This window comes from Dermacentor variabilis, chromosome 4, assembly GCF_050947875.1.
Source record: "Dermacentor variabilis isolate Ectoservices chromosome 4, ASM5094787v1, whole genome shotgun sequence".
In the NCBI taxonomy this organism is placed as follows: domain Eukaryota; kingdom Metazoa; phylum Arthropoda; class Arachnida; order Ixodida; family Ixodidae; genus Dermacentor; species Dermacentor variabilis.
The window spans coordinates 49,226,069-49,242,303 of record NC_134571.1 but is presented as its reverse complement, the minus strand read 5'-3'; the positions used below and the strand labels follow the sequence as shown (position 1 = coordinate 49,242,303).

Here is a 16,235-nt window from a genome sequence, read left to right as displayed (position 1 = left end):
CGTCGTCGCCGCAACACTCATCGCCAGGTGTTTCCAGGCGCGACTGCGGCGATGCGACCGCCTAGGGATCATCCTCGCATTCCAGTCATTGTGCCCGAAACAGGCGATGCCAAAGCAGGGATCTCATTCCAGTCATTGTGCCCGAAACAGGCGATGCCAAAGCAGGGATCTCGTTCCAGTCATTGTGCCCGAAACAGGCGATGCCAAAGCAGGGACCATCCTCTCATTACAGTCATTGTGTCCGACCGGCAGCGCCACGACAGGGTGCTACGAGATCGTGCTCGACATGGTGCTACGGCATCGCTACGACAGTGTGCGTCACCATTAGCCCATTGTACATTCACGTGCTCGTCTTTTGAGGGGTTCCTTCTTGCCCTCAACTGCGAGAGTATAAAAACAGCTGCCCCCGGACGCCAAAAAGGAGGGCTCCGATTTCTTCTGTTGAGTGAAGTGCTCTCCCGTCTCTCTACTTCGGTCAACCTGACCGCCAACTCTTTGCGATGTTAAAATAAACAAGTTGTTTCGTTGTTACCAGTCGACTCATGCTTTGCCGGGACCTTCGGATGCTTCCAGTTGTACCCCAGGCCGCCAGGCCAACGCTACCCTTGGGGCTTGCGACCCAGGTACAACCACGGGCGTCAGCGCCGAGTTCCCAACAGATCGTACCAGCGGTCCGATCCAAACATCTGGTTGCCAGCGGTGAGATCGCGACAACGGAGGCCAGCAGCGAAGAGATGCAGTTGACTGTATGCTGAGCAGCTCAACGACGATCCGGGAGCAGTGCAACGAGCCCTGTGTGATGACTGGTTGCCTGCAGCGGAACGACTGCGCTGGACTCTTGGCTGCGAGGTTTGGTGAGTGCGGGACTTTCTTCTTCTGAGCTTTGCCAGGCTTTTGTTAGTGTTAGAAACAGAGCTGGTAATTGTGGTTGTCGTTGCTGCCGGGTTAGTTGCGGCAAGACAATAGTAAGCAGTAGAGAAAGCAGCATTCAGAGCAGCCATGGATTTGAAGTCGTTGCGCAAACCGAAATTGTTGGAGCTTGCAAGAGAGTTGGGTCTGGATGTCTCAGACAAACTAAGAAAACCTGAACTGCTAAAGGCTATTCTTGAGTTAGAGGCTGAGGATGACGAGCTGTCGGAATGCCTTGAGACTATTGAGGAGAGGTCAAAAAGACAGGAGCGCGAACTTAAAGAGCAAAAAGAGAAACAGGAGCGCGAACTTAAAGAGCAAAAAGAGAAACAGGAGCGCGAACTTAAAGAGCAGAAAGAAAAAGAAGAGCGCGAACACGCTTTGGAAATGAAGCGTCTCGAGGTAGAGATGGAACGCGCTCGTAATGGAAGTCAGGCACACGGTGCAGGAGAACGAGTATTGTTCAAAATGACTGACCTGATGCGGCCGTTTAAGCTTGGAGAGGACATTGGTTTGTTCCTGGTTAACTTTGAGCGAACGTGCGAGAAGCAGGGGTTCTCTCGGGAAACGTGGCCACAGCGCTTGCTCACTTTGTTACCCGGCGAGGCGGCCGACGTAGTCGCTCGCTTGGATAGAAGGGAAGCAGTGGTGTGCATGATGGTAAACGTTCCTGAAGAGCTTCCGGTCGAGCTTCCGGGACTAGGCTCAGTGACGAACAGGGAAGACACCGGTCAAGTCATTAGTGACCTTATCAGTAAAGCACCGCTGTCGCCTGAGCAGAAAACCGAACTACACCAGCTATTACAAGAGTTTCAAGGTCTGTTCTCTGAGAGGCCTGGTAGGACTTCGGTACTTACTCATGATATAGAACTTACCTCCCCAGAGCCAGTACGATCCAAGGCGTATCGGGTGTCACCCCGCCAGAGCGATATTATGGAGGCTGAGGTAAAGAAAATGCTACAGCTCGGTGTTATTGAGGCAGGTGAGAGTGATTATACCTCCCCTTTGATTTTAGTTGAGGTACCGGGCAAGGAACCTCGTCCTTGCGTCGACTACCGCAGGCTTAATTCCATCACTAAGGATCAAATTTATCCGATCCCTAACATCGAGGAGCGCCTTGAGAAAGTTAGTAGCGCTCAGTTTATTTCCACCCTAGATCTTGTCAGGGGTTATTGGCAGGTTCCACTTACAGAAGAGGCTAGTAGGTATGCGGCGTTCATTTCACCAATGGGAACATTCCGTCCTAAAGTGTTGAGTTTTGGTTTGAAGAACGCGCCATACTGTTTTTCAAGCCTCATGGATAAAGTGTTGCGGGGACAGCAAGAATTCGCTTTACCGTATCTAGACGACGTAGCGATATTCTCCGCATCCTGGTCTGAGCATATGGCACACTTGCGGGCAGTGCTAACCCGCCTGCGCGAAGCGGGCTTGACAGTCAAGGCTCCTAAGTGCCAGTTAGCACAGGCCGAGGTTGTCTACCTCGGTCACGTGATTGGTCAGGGTCGTCGCCGCCCCTCTGAAATAAAAGTGGCCGCTGTGCGAGACTTTCCGCAACCGCGCACCAAGACCGATATTCGGTCGTTCTTGGGTGTCGCCGGCTACTATCAGAGGTACATCCCTAGGTACTCTGATATCGCGGCTCCCCTGACGGATGCTCTAAGAAAGACAGAGCCTCAAACAGTCGTCTGGGACGAGACAAAGGAAAGAGCTTTTAGCGCCCTAAAGAGTGCCCTAACAAGCCAGCCTGTGCTACGATCGCCAGACTATACAAAAGGGTTCATTGTTCAGTGCGATGCTAGTGAGCGAGGCATGGGCGTTGTACTGTGCCAACGGGAAAATGGAGAAGTCGAACACCCCGTCCTGTATGCTAGTCGTAAGCTGACCAGTCGTGAGCAGGCGTATAGCGCCACCGAGAAAGAGTGTGCGTGTCTCGTGTGGGCCGTTCAGAAATTGTCATGCTATCTGGCCGGCTCGAGGTTTATCATTGAGACGGATCACTGCCCTCTCCAATGGCTGCAGACCATCTCTCCCAAAAATGGCCGCCTCCTGCGCTGGAGCCTCGCTTTACAACAATATTCCTTTGAGGTACGTTACAAAAAGGGGAGTCTCAACGGTAACGCCGATGGCTTAAGTCGAAGCCCCTAACGTAGGAATCAGCCTCAAAATTGTTTGTTACTGATGTTTTTCTTCCTGAGGCAGGATTTTTTTTAACATATTGCTTTTGTTTAGTGTTTCAAAGTGATGATATGCTTTCTAGTGCAATTTTTCAGTTTGTGGACGCGTTCTGAGTGATGCTAGACTACTGTAAGGAACTAGGCAGTGGTATAAAAAGGGGAAAGAGCCTGGCAGGGCTTAGTGAGGGTTGTGCCGTGCTTGCTGACTGAGCGGTTGAGTTTCAGCGTAGTTCTAACGCTTGCCGGGAACGAGAACAAAAATGTGAACTCTCCCGAAGTCACTTTGCAGTGTCCCGTGCGAACCTGAACAAGAGAACGAGGCCTTCTCGGTGCGCTGCGCTCAAGAAACGTCGAGGGACGCCCGACTTCGGTTATGAGCATCATCGAGCGACATCCCTCCGGACAGCGGATGCAGTCCCCTGTCCATCGGGATCTCCTTCCCCCGGCGGGGCGGTCTGTTGCGTTTCGCCTGCGACACGTGGTTTTGCCGGCGCGACTGCGGCGGGGCGGCAGACATTTTGGCCCGATCGTCGTCGCCGCAACACTCATCGCCAGGTGTTTCCAGGCGCGACTGCGGCGATGCGACCGCCTAGGGATCATCCTCGCATTCCAGTCATTGTGCCCGAAACAGGCGATGCCAAAGCAGGGATCTCATTCCAGTCATTGTGCCCGAAACAGGCGATGCCAAAGCAGGGATCTCGTTCCAGTCATTGTGCCCGAAACAGGCGATGCCAAAGCAGGGACCATCCTCTCATTACAGTCATTGTGTCCGACCGGCAGCGCCACGACAGGGTGCTACGAGATCGTGCTCGACATGGTGCTACGGCATCGCTACGACAGTGTGCGTCACCATTAGCCCATTGTACATTCACGTGCTCGTCTTTTGAGGGGTTCCTTCTTGCCCTCAACTGCGAGAGTATAAAAACAGCTGCCCCCGGACGCCAAAAAGGAGGGCTCCGATTTCTTCTGTTGAGTGAAGTGCTCTCCCGTCTCTCTACTTCGGTCAACCTGACCGCCAACTCTTTGCGATGTTAAAATAAACAAGTTGTTTCGTTGTTACCAGTCGACTCATGCTTTGCCGGGACCTTCGGATGCTTCCAGTTGTACCCCAGGCCGCCAGGCCAACGCTACCCTTGGGGCTTGCGACCCAGGTACAACCACGGGCGTCAGCGCCGAGTTCCCAACAGATCGTACCAGCGGTCCGATCCAAACAACCCCCGCAAGGAAGCAAAGATGCAATGACTCGTACCCCGTTGAATCAGAGGCTACAAGCGCTCACCAAGGAGAAGCGGACAGTGCCTACATTCATTTAAATCTCCCATACAACACATCGGGCATCTGAACCATCGATAAATCATCGTATACACGCCTCGGAAGTACGCTACGGCCGAGGATGTCCGCCACGCGAGGAACGAGGTGAGGCGTGCGAAGCCGCGGGAAGAAGTCGCTCTACCGCGAGTGTTGCTTTCCCCTTTTGAGACGATGCAACATAAACTCGAAGAGAAACGTCCTTGGTACGAGTCTGAGCCCGCAATACGAGTGCACGAAGCGGCAGCTAAGCGTCGAAAACGAGCAGAACAAGCCGAACTGCTAAAGCAGCAACGCGACGATGCCAGATGGCCATCATGTAGAGAGGAGGCGAAAGCTCGCAGACAACGGCTTGTCTCACGTGTTCTTCCCACTGAGGCTTTCGTCTACACGTGTTGCAGCAATGTTACACGCTGCCGCACTTTTCCTTACAGTGGAGCTGTATATATGGCTAGGGTGCCATAGATTTTCGTCTGCGCACACAAAAACTATATGGTACATACTCGTGTAAGCACTCGCATAATGGCTCGTAGTAAGGAAGGGCTCAGCAAAGTGAAGCGAACGGTGCTTACATTCTTTAGAATCACGGAAACAACATACAGAACAGCACGTCGGAAACTGTAATGGGCTGCCTCGGAGAAAACAATGGTTAGTCTCATCTAGGCTCTGCTGGGACTCCCTAAAGGACCTAGTTTGGTAGCGTTGAGCATCAGTTGCCATAGGGAGGCCGCGCGTGGTTAGGACTACCGAAGACCAGCACACTTACGAAGCCCAGCGGCGCGAACTTAGACGAGAGTACTGTCGACTGTGGTGGCGGCGCCGAAAAGGAGTGGTTTACACGTTTATTGTTGGAGACATTTCACTTGCGATGCCACGCCGATCCGGCACAACCGACCGTCCAATGTCGTACGTGCATCGATTTGACATTATCAAAGAATGTGTCTGCAGTTACGAGTGTGCCGAACGGCGTATATCATACCGACCACAAACCCAGTGTGACCGCCGTTAATAAGTGACAATGAATGATGCAATAAAGTCTTTACGACAAGTGCTTTACCACGTATTTACAACTCCGCCGGTCATCCACCTTCCCAGGGCGGAATGACGTTGTATTTTGTCTCCTTTTTTTTCGATGCTCTGTTCGAGAAGCTGTTTTTCTTGCCGGCTTAGTCACAATTGGAACGACACTCAAGATGACCGCTGTCCACTTAGCCATGTATTTAGCCGTTTACGGCGAGTAAAGATATTGGAACATAGCGCTCATCTCAGGTTCTCTGGCTCCGAAATTAGCATCCATAAGAGAATTCTTAGCTTCATATAACAACTATTATCTGAAATAGGCTTAAAACATGTCTCCTTCGAAGTAGCAAAACATTTCAATTTCTCTGTGAGACTTTCGTTGCTTTCAAGCGGTAAAATGCACCACGTGCTTCTTTTTCAAATCAGCAATATACTCCCTGATTGTGTCTCACTTATTTTGAATTCAACTCCCTGAGTAGTGTACTTGCTTTCCCAATGCACTAACCGTGGTCCGCAAGCTTGTAGTCGAAGGAGTGTCAGTAGACTAAATATTAGGTTAACTCACCTGTCGGGATTAAACTCAAGAGGGTTCGAAAAATATCGTGGGTCTCTTTGTATCTGGTACAACGCTGCCATGACGTTTGTACCTGCCTTGTACTTGATGCCATTGTATTCGAAGCCTTCTTTGGCCTGTCGATTCACAGAACTGCAAAGGAAAATTTCATGGGAGATTAAATGCAGCAGAGCGTTATATTGTACACCTTTTTGCAGCTAAAAAAATTATAAATTTGCCGATAATGTCTTTCACTCTCATTAAGTAACTTGTTGCATAATCATTCTGCAACTCCGTTACCAGCGTAAACAATGCCCCAGAAAGTCTCTGACAGCTTGAACAATTAAAATCGTAAACACGTACTTTATTTCAAAAAAAAGGAGAGATTGGCTTTTACACCTGTTGTGAACTGTTATTCATTCAATGGAAGAGAATATAATATGATACAAAAGTATTAACGAGAGCAAGCTGGCAGTTTAGCCGCACTTCAAAATAAATTTAGGGTTAAAAATACGATGTCGCTGAATAACTGCACGAATGGTTCACCAAGGGGTTTATGCTTAGATACAATAGATGCATTGTGGTTGCAACATTGGGGATCTAGGGAGTCTACAGCATCGCTATCCAATGGTAGATTTGTAGCAAGCGTCGTCACTGGGTTAAGAAGTCGTTGAGCATAATTCTTGGCATTCAGTCCTTAATATTTGACTTCTGAGCGATGCGCTGCCTTAGTAAAAATGCCAGATCAATTTAATCTTCCTATTCGAGAAAACCGGTACATCTTAAACGCCTTTACGTCCAATTAAAGCTCGTATTTTATTGCCCGCCTGATCCTCAGTTAAAGCGATTTATTTACATGCAAATGTCCGACCGTAAACAAAAATATTTGCCATCAAGCAAATATTACTGCAGTTGTTTTCTAATACGGGTTGATAATGAAATGCGGGAAAACTGCTGGAGATTTGTCATTTTTGAGGATGCAAGAAACATTTGTGTCAGCGATTCTGCTGACAGCAGCTGTGCGACGATCAACGGCCACTGCGGTGGCCGAGAGCCTATGGCGTCATGCTGCTCAGCTTGCGGTAGCGGGCTCAACCCTGGTCACGGCGGCCCCATTCCGTTGGAGTTTAATGCAAAAAGGTCTCTGTGCCATGCATTGGGTGCACGTTAATGAAACCCAGGCGGCGAAAAACTATTCAGGAGTCTTCCGTTACAGCGCACATCTTGATGAGATTGCGGTTTTGTTTTGGCACGTGGAACTCCAGGATTTCCTTTTTTTTTATGCAAGCGCCAACTGCATGACACAATTCGTCACCATTTATAGATAACGGAACATTTTGTGAGTGGGTGCGCATTATTTTGCTTTTAAAACCAACTGTAGACGGTTACCTTTGAGTCAGCTAATCAAGCTGCTCTCTTGGGTACTGCTCAGCAGATAATAAGCGCGCAATTTGACGCCAAGTTTAGTTCGTCGGTTGCAGTTGTCGCAGTTTGTCACACTGAGGGTATACTCACGATAATCCTGGAGGATAAAGTCGTAGTGTTTCATTCACTACGTGTTCCAGGTATTTCAGCTTTTTCATGACTGTTTCATAGTCGAGGGAGCCCTAGAAACGGGAATACAAGTAATTTCGTACAGTATTCAATATTTCAGAAGCGACAAACAATTTCATTGAAAACTTCATCCTGAATCGAAACTTCATTACCTTCACCTTCACATAGAATATTTGGTGGCATTCAGGAAGACTTTTTAAGTCCATTCGGGCTGTGAACCTAGTTTTCCTGTGGTAAGCAAGGCGGACTGAGCAAGGCGGCAAGGCGACTAAGCATCTAAGCATCCTCGGTGTCCAAGTTAAGCGCGAACCTATGAATGTCTGCCAGCAATGTCATAGCATCCATAGGTGATGCTACTTTAAATAATTTTTTTCACACTTAAACTGACCAGCAAAAAGTAGCAACTGTTTATGTCACCACTTCGCATATAGCACGGAAAGAGATAGACAGAAAGTGTGCGCACGTCACCACACGCATGCAGCATCGGCCTCACATTAACTTTTCTCGTCGTTCATGATGTCAAGACTGCGATACTTGGTGATTGTTCAAAGAGGTGGACTGTTCTTTATGCTTGGAATAGCCAGCCGAATTGTGACTTCATTTCGCGGGATCTCATCACTTTGTAAACAACGAAATCTTATTACAGCATAAAGCGGTCGTTTTTGCTGACGTTAGAAAATACAGAAACATTTCCGTGTCCTCAGCAAGAATTTTAAATCCTCAACTTTCGAAAGATCGAAGAGCCCGATCTGCGTCTCATCATTAAAACCAGCGTCACTTACGTCGGGACCGACGACATCGAAGACTTCTCGCCGAAGCTTCTCTTGGACATCCGGGTATTTCGCGAGGCAGTAGGCGACGTAACTCAAGGCCGTTGCTGTAGTTTCAAACCTGCATTTCAACCCCTACGTTAGCTACATCTAACGCATCATGATTGAACACAGACAATTTACACTCTGCAAAGAAACTAAGCTGAATAACAATGTTGCTTGGCACTGTATTGTCAAAGTGCTTGCGTTCGTATATATCAGACGCTCTTTCTTTCAACAAACTACGTTGCTTATTCTTTTTGATGGACTAATCTAGGTATTACCGTATTTCTAAATTCAGGATTTCATTGTGTCTTGAGACCACGTCAGTTCAAGTAAATTTTCATAATGATGATTAGCATGAAAGGCAACCAGAATTCAATTACTCGTTCTTTACGTATAACGTCAGGGGCGCTTTTAGTTCTTACCCGGCAATGAAAAGCACTGCAGCGCTCGTTATGATTTCTTCGCTGGTCAGAGCCCGCTTTCTCGCACTTCCTGAAAGAGAGCAAGAACAATTTATATTAGCTTATTGTTCGTAACCTTCCGAGGGAATTTATACTCTCACTTCTTGTAAAGTTCTCTGTTCAATATTGTATACAATCTTTTTGCAGTCATCAATGACTTTCCTTTGTTCCTCTTTATGCTGTATGTAATTTTGTCGTATTTCGTCTCGCATGACGCAATGCTCAGATTTTAACCTGTCATGTATGTGTCAAAAATAAATAAATAAATTTCCTAGATGTGTATTTAAGGAAAGTAACGTAGCACACCTTTTTACGTGGAGGTTAACTAATACCATAAGAGCTTGAAAACACTAGAAGTCACGGGAAAGTGTAATGAAGGTTCCTTACAGAGTAGAATCATAATAGAAGAGTACACACCATGAAAATATTGATTCTATTAGGAGTCCAAGCACTTCACGGTCACAATCGTAAACCTGACAATCGCGAGGACATCCTCCTCCTTTATATTTCATACTTTTTTAATAGTTTGATGGTTCTAGTAAAACGACTTTTGCTCGACGTCTAGGCAAGGAGACAGTGGTATTAGGTTGGAGCTGAGAATGCATAAATAACATCAGCCCTCTCAACCTGATTATACACAACACATTTTCTAATGGTAACAGGTACATTGGTTGAAGTACAGCGAAGGCTGCAGGTGAATTTAGTCCTGCGCTCTGTGTATTGTGACAGTCAGAATAATTTTGGGAGTGTTTGGGGTGACAATGGTGTTTAAGCATTCGAAAATTCGAATGTAATAAGGAAGTGCAATATATATATATATATATATATATATATATATATATACATCGTACATATTCGATATAATTATTTTATATTCTTTTTTTTCTATATCTCTTTGAAGACCGAATCTTACGACAGTAGCTTCCCTATTAAAAACCACGAACATTCTTCAAATCGCTTGATAGTTAGCTGCCGTGATATCGTGGCTATCTGACAGCCGCTCCCACACCCTGCTTGGCTTCCCCAGATGTGCTTAGCTATTCCTACACAGTAGATTGAGCGCAAGGTTATTTTCAGTTCCCGAAAAGTGTCGTTGCTACAAGAAGTGATTTGCAAATCAGCTTCATAAGTGGCAATGCTTTCGCACCGTAACGCCTTGAGGTCCTATTACGCACAAATTCTTTGCGACTATCTGCCAGTTGAGGTACTGATTTTAACATCCCCTTATCACTCGCTAACTTCTTGAGGCCAACCCTTTCTTCTATGATTATGGCTATGTTTTGTGCAATGCAGAACGCTTTTAAAAAGAGTATTTATTTTCATATTTGCGTTCTTATATGGCGAAATGTGCTTTCTCGTACGCAGTCGTATTCGGTCCCCTCTTCTATTATTGCTCTTGCAAAGATTACCTAATTTATGCTGAAATTAGCTTGCTGAGCAGCTGAGGAAGTTTCAGTTTTGCACCATTTGTATTCAGGATGCCGCATTTTATTCCACAATAAGCTAATGTTATTCATATTTATGCCTGCGTTTTTCCAAATTTTACCGTGAGGACCTCCTTAGCTATATTTCCTCGATTTGAACAATTCGTATTACGCAGCAGGATACAAAATGCTCTCACAGAGAAAGGAACTTAGAGAGTCACCATTTGCAACTTCGTTATCACCACGTTCCTCTTCTGCCTCGATATACTCCGCGTCGAGGAGATTTTGCAAGACGTCATGCTTTCGCAGCTGCCACGGGATTGAAAAAGAGAATTAGCATAACCTCGTTCCCCACAAGGCGATTGATCACGATGAAAATTTTTGCTTGCCGCAAGTGATCTGGTTGCTTTAACTCTAGAAAGCAGGTGAAGACTGCTTTCTTCGTATTACTGGTCCGTACCTCGAATTCTCACTACACGCGGTGGACTAATTGGATCTAAGATCTTAATAATTCAGCAGATCGTCACGTCACGAGTGGATTAAAGCGCAGGCTTGTGAACGCCCGACAACATATGTAGGTTTCGCTGTTATTGAATTGAAGCAATGACTTATTAAGACAGACTGACAAGGTCATTCTCGAGTAGAAGTACGACCAGGCGCATTACAAGCTACTTTTAATATCCACTTAGTTGATATCACGCCCTCTATGATATGTTAACCTTAATCATTTGCAGCGCTGAAATTCGGAAGCAAAAAGGGAAGCGACATGCCATGGCGCTATTAGAACACCCTTGCGGAACGCTTCTATGGCTCTCATTTTTTTCGTTCCACAGTTTCACGCTGGTTTCGTCATGACAGTTCCACCGCGAGCCCAGCAAGAAATTCTGCTCGTCGAAACAGTCCGTTTATCACCTACAAATCGACCCAACATGAATGTACAATGGCCGTTTCGCGTAACTTGAACCAAGCATTAAATGCGTAGTAATATACCTTTCACAGAAATGCCGACACTATGTTCTCTATAATCATCTTGAGTTACTCAAATTATTTGTTGAAATTCAATGAGTTAGCTAATTAGTTACATTTATATGTGCGATATTTTACATGTGTGTTTTAGAGCTTCGGTCATACATGAAAGGTTTTAGAGCGTACTCAGAAATACGCAATAAACTTGTTGTTCCGGCTATTACGCTATCATTTCCGTGTTTTCTTCCCCTGAGTGCTGAATATGGCCCGCAAAATATGAAAAATAAAGACAAATATCACAAAAATTCTGTGCGTGCTTGTGCATCTGGATTGCAGCGCTCTGCATACTGTTTCGAAAGAACGAAGCCCACTTGGCAATTGCAAAAAAGAAAACCTTCTTGGCATGGTGTCCTCTGTACGGCCCCACCAGGGTTGTGAGAATCTAGATCCGATACGGACCTAATGATAAGCCAGAGCTGAACACAGACGCAAACTATGGAGTTTCATACAATTAACTATAGAGCTAACTGTAGCGCTAGCATTTAATGGAGCTGCAAGTAGGGTGGTTGAGGCAGCATAGGAATTGTGCTTAGCCCCTGGATTTGCCTAAACTTCGTCCTTCTCGCTTTGCATATTGGTCGTTTTCGACAATGTACTGCATTATAAATAACTAAGAAATCGCGACAGAACCCATCACACGATGACTGCAGACGGTAATATGCGTTGGCACGGAAGCAGTAAAGCGACACGATCTACTGCCGCCGTCGAAACGAGTTATATATTAGACGTATACTGTACCGGGACTACTCGTTCGCGCAACCCTAACAATATTCGGCGCCATGTAGCCCCGCTACCCCAAAGCCTGCACGGGGCCCCCTAGATGTATGGCGCACCGGTGTGTGCGTCATCACATCATCAGGCCACCGGGCTCCTCTCTCGCGCTTCTTTCTGGACACGCGGCGCCATCTAGTGGCACTGCCGAGAAGTCCGCGCGTGGTCTCCGAGACGAGAAACGTGACGCACCGATGCCTGAAAACACTGAGAATCGTTCTCTCGCTTGCCGCACACACAGTGACAGATGCACGTTGACGAGTGGTTCACTGAAGAGCGAGAAATACCCATTGAATTCATGACGCAGCTTGGTGAAGTGTTGTCGTGAAAGGCGTTCCCTGAAAAGCGCCCCACACGAAGTGAATTTGTGGCACAGCCTAATACTGCGTCAAGTTGCTGTCCCTGAGGAACACTTCTTACGTGGTCTCGTTTCCACCAAGCACGGGAGAAATTTAAAGGATCTTTTTCGTTATTGTAGGGCGGCACCTTCACAGTGGCACATAAACCTAGTTAGCCAAGGTGTCATCAAAAACTTTAAATCAAGAGCGGCACAAAACTACTAGCACACACCCATTGACCCTGGTTGGCGTCCAAGGGGTTCATTTTTGATTAGCATAGACCCAGTGGAACATACTCAGTGCTCCAAGTAGGCGTCAAAGAGTTTCTTCGAACAGGGGCACCTACCCAGTCCCGCGTCTACAGTGACCTATGTCAGCGTGAAAGAGGTTCGTTGAAGACCGGAACGTATGTACACATTGCCACACACTCATGGACCCAAGTTCGTCTGATTGTTGGTGTCTGATTGTTGCCTGATGACCTACCCATTCGATCACTGAATATCCAGTGAACCAGTTAGGTGAGAAAAGGGTTAGATATACATATACAAACATGGATAGCCCCCGGAAAGAGCGTGAAGTATCCAAAGCAGGCTAGCGCATTGATAGAAATTATTGAAACCATCCGACAGCAGGACTCCAAACAGTACCACTAGCACAAAATACCGACGCTGAAACAATTACGGAACGGACCCATGGACAAGTAACACCACTGCAATTAGCAGCGGTTATGCTTGTTCGCAGAGTCTTATTGCCTTCTGTATTTCAGGAAAAGTATAAATCGCCTCGAAGTCTAGGTCAATCAATGCAGATTAAGCGTAATAAACAAAGCCACAAGAACGTCTTAAATCCATTTGGTAAACATCATTCCTATGGTGGTGGCTTAACGAGCACGCCGCCAGCTTTTCCTGTAGCACATATTGTAGGAAACTCTTCGGCGCAAGTACACTCGTAGTCTTTTGCATGCGGTCATCGTTTTCTCGAAACACGATAGAGCGCGCTGCTATGAAGATGCACAAGCGCGCAGAGAGGATATTAATTTTCACAGTTAGTTAGCTTTTTCTAGAGCCCCGATAGAAAGAGCCGCGTATGAGTTAACGTCATGAAAGACAGTTTATGAGGTGTTTCTGAGCACTCTCAAGAACTTTTTATTACGACTTGCGCCCGAAAAGGAATATTAATGATTTTGCAGAGGTAAAGGAGACTCGTAAGCTAAGTAAAAGCGCTTCAAAGAATATTTTGCGTAACTCAAGACGACTGCAAACAATATGCTGTTAGACTCACTCGTCTAATGAGATATACGACATTAATTTTAAATTTTGGTTTTATAGTTACCTGGTACACAGGGTATACACGTGTAGGCAAAATTATTCCTTCGATCTACCGCAGCAATTTCTAATACGCGAATGGCGAGAACTTTGCACTCACCGAGGCATCGCTCTTTCTCAGCTGAATCACCTTGGCTGTCTGTTCATTCAGGTCTTCAAATGAAAATTCTCCAAGGACAAGCGAAAGCCAGTAGAGCGGCTTCATGAGCGCCCCAAATGAGGTCGTGCTCTCTAAAGAGAAATCAATTATAAAAAGCTGCGCTGCAGTGAGTGTTCACAATGGTTCAGCTCGTTCACTGGAATTTTTTAGTAAACATTTTTTTTCAGATCCCAAGTACGCAATAGTTATTTTTTGAGCTTTGAGGGAAAGTCGGCGTCTGCAGCATGATATTGCAGGGGCGGTGCCACTGAGAAATAGAGAAAGGCAAAGCAAATACATGGAGGTTCCCCAAATATTATCTCCGGTTGGCTACCCTGTATCGGGGGAGCGGGAAAGGGATTCGATATATGAGAGGTTCTCTTGATTTAAGTGCGGGGTGGGGGGCTGTGGGGCATGATTTTCCAGGTACCTAATAGCTGTCAGTTTATGGTGTCGGGGGAGGCGAATTGGGGGGGGGGGGAGATTGGAAGAAATTTTCCCTGCACCTTCGCCACCATTTATGCTCACCCCTGCGATATCGTTCTTGTTGCCGAAGGTCAACTGGATGGTTTTTGGTTTTGGGAACGTTCTACTCCACACCGTTGCAAGAGCAATAAATATATGTGATTCTAAAATTCTTCAGCAGTGTAGATGCGTAGGTCAATTGGCGTAGAATTATCAGTTTTAAAATAGCTCAGTACACAGTGCAGAGTAAGACGACACAACAGCTGAGTCAAACATAATCAATTGAAGAAGGGTAAATATTGGTCTTGGGCAAAGTATGGACTCACGTGCGATCATATGAAAAGGTCCCTTCATAATACCCCTCAGGGTAGCCTTGGCGATGGCGATGAGTGGATGGTCTGGCTTCCCTTGAAAGCGTTCGTCGATGCCGAACGCGCCCCGGGCTGTGTAGTCCATGGCGAGTTCCTCAAACTTGCGAAGCATGTGCACCTCTTCTCCAGTGTCCGCGTACTGCTCAAGAGACTTGATGAAGATGCTTGCATCCTCTTCGATGTGTGGCATCATCTAGAGTTTAGAACAGTTGAACTATATGTGGTGCATTCACTACTTAATTAGAAAGGCGCACTTGTTTTTTCTTCGTAATAAGCATGAGCGAACTTGAAGGCGACACGCCATAAGCAATTAAGGCCTACGACGTATCGCTCGCAGTCGTCCTAAGTTGCTTAGAATATTCTTTCGGTGTTATTAGTTAGCTCATTAGCTAACTCTATTGATGTGAAAGTTTCAATACCTTTTTTTAGGGCATACGTTTCAATAGAAAAGCTTGAGGGCGTGCTCACAAACAGACAATCAAGTTCTTTCCATGTGCGCACTGTTACGCTGTTTCTCAATGAAGTCCATGAAATTGCAGGCTTGCTGCTCTGGTTTGTATCGTTCTCAATTCTGTGTCGAAAAAAGAAAGGCGCCGCAAGGCCGCATGTCTGTTGTGAAAAGAAGCGGTCGACTTACTTTATTTCTATTTTCTATTTCTATTTTCACAACGATGGGCTGGCCCATGCTGCCTTGCTGGTGCCAGGCACCATTAGTCATCCCATCGTTGTGAAAATAGAAATCTGCTGTGGTCCAAAATGATATGCGATAGGCCGGTGCTGACAGTGGATTGAAAAGTAGTTATTCCGTTTAACTTATAGTGGGCATGCGTACTTCGTTCTTTGGAAACAATGTTGAGAGTGCTGCAAACTAAAAGCTCCAAGGTACGGCTTTATTTTCTATTGTCGTATTTCCCATGTTTTCTTAAGAGCCCGGTAAGGCGAACACGTAAAAAGAGTGTTGTATGACGTATGCAATGTATGAAGCAAAAAGTATCACAATTTCATTGCGAATTCCTGATTGTCCTCCACAACTCTATATTCACACTTATGTCTTAAAACACATCTCTAAAACCTTGCCTCAGAAACTTTATTGAGTATTATGACACTTTAAAAATACTTTAAGTCAGGACGGCAAAGAGCAATCGCTTAAGGCGTACCAGGTTTTGTTAAAGCTCGGTTCAACGTATGTGAAACACCTGGTATTTCTATGCACGACACCGTACAAGGTATACCTCCGTTGCCGTTCTTCTCTTATGTTTTGAGACGAGGAGGATAGACTACGTGCAGCAGCTACCCTATAAGTGAAGCCACTATATTAGTATATATACTAACCAGAGTGGTATACCCTGTACCCCCCCCCTACATGTACGTTCATGTTAGTTCACAGTGTTGTAATGTTTGCTTCAGAAAGTCACCCCGATTGTTATTTCCATGAGTTTAATTTACCACATTCAGAGCACGCCCTTAACGCAAAGCTTTGGTGAGGCGTAGCCCAAACGCGCATCATCAGTGACGTACAACCACGAGCGTTGATAAAGAAAACAATGACCACCATATATGTCTTTTATAAAGCATGAACGAG

The 16,235-nt window shown here is 46.1% G+C and overlaps 1 protein-coding gene across 1 annotated transcript in view; it reads right to left on the bottom strand.

Annotated features, from left to right (window-relative positions):
* Nucleotides 1–16,235, bottom strand: part of LOC142578191 (cytochrome P450 3A14-like) — a 32,085-nt gene that overhangs the window by 4,676 nt on the left and 11,174 nt on the right. The window contains exons 6-12 of the mRNA XM_075687593.1: nucleotides 14,609–14,846; nucleotides 13,779–13,909; nucleotides 10,440–10,527; nucleotides 8,756–8,825; nucleotides 8,301–8,409; nucleotides 7,480–7,571; nucleotides 5,977–6,117 (exon numbers count right to left, since the gene is read on the bottom strand). Coding sequence (XP_075543708.1) covers nucleotides 5,977–6,117; nucleotides 7,480–7,571; nucleotides 8,301–8,409; nucleotides 8,756–8,825; nucleotides 10,440–10,527; nucleotides 13,779–13,909; nucleotides 14,609–14,846 — 869 coding nt within the window. The remainder of the gene's footprint in view (nucleotides 1–5,976; nucleotides 6,118–7,479; nucleotides 7,572–8,300; nucleotides 8,410–8,755; nucleotides 8,826–10,439; nucleotides 10,528–13,778; nucleotides 13,910–14,608; nucleotides 14,847–16,235) is intronic.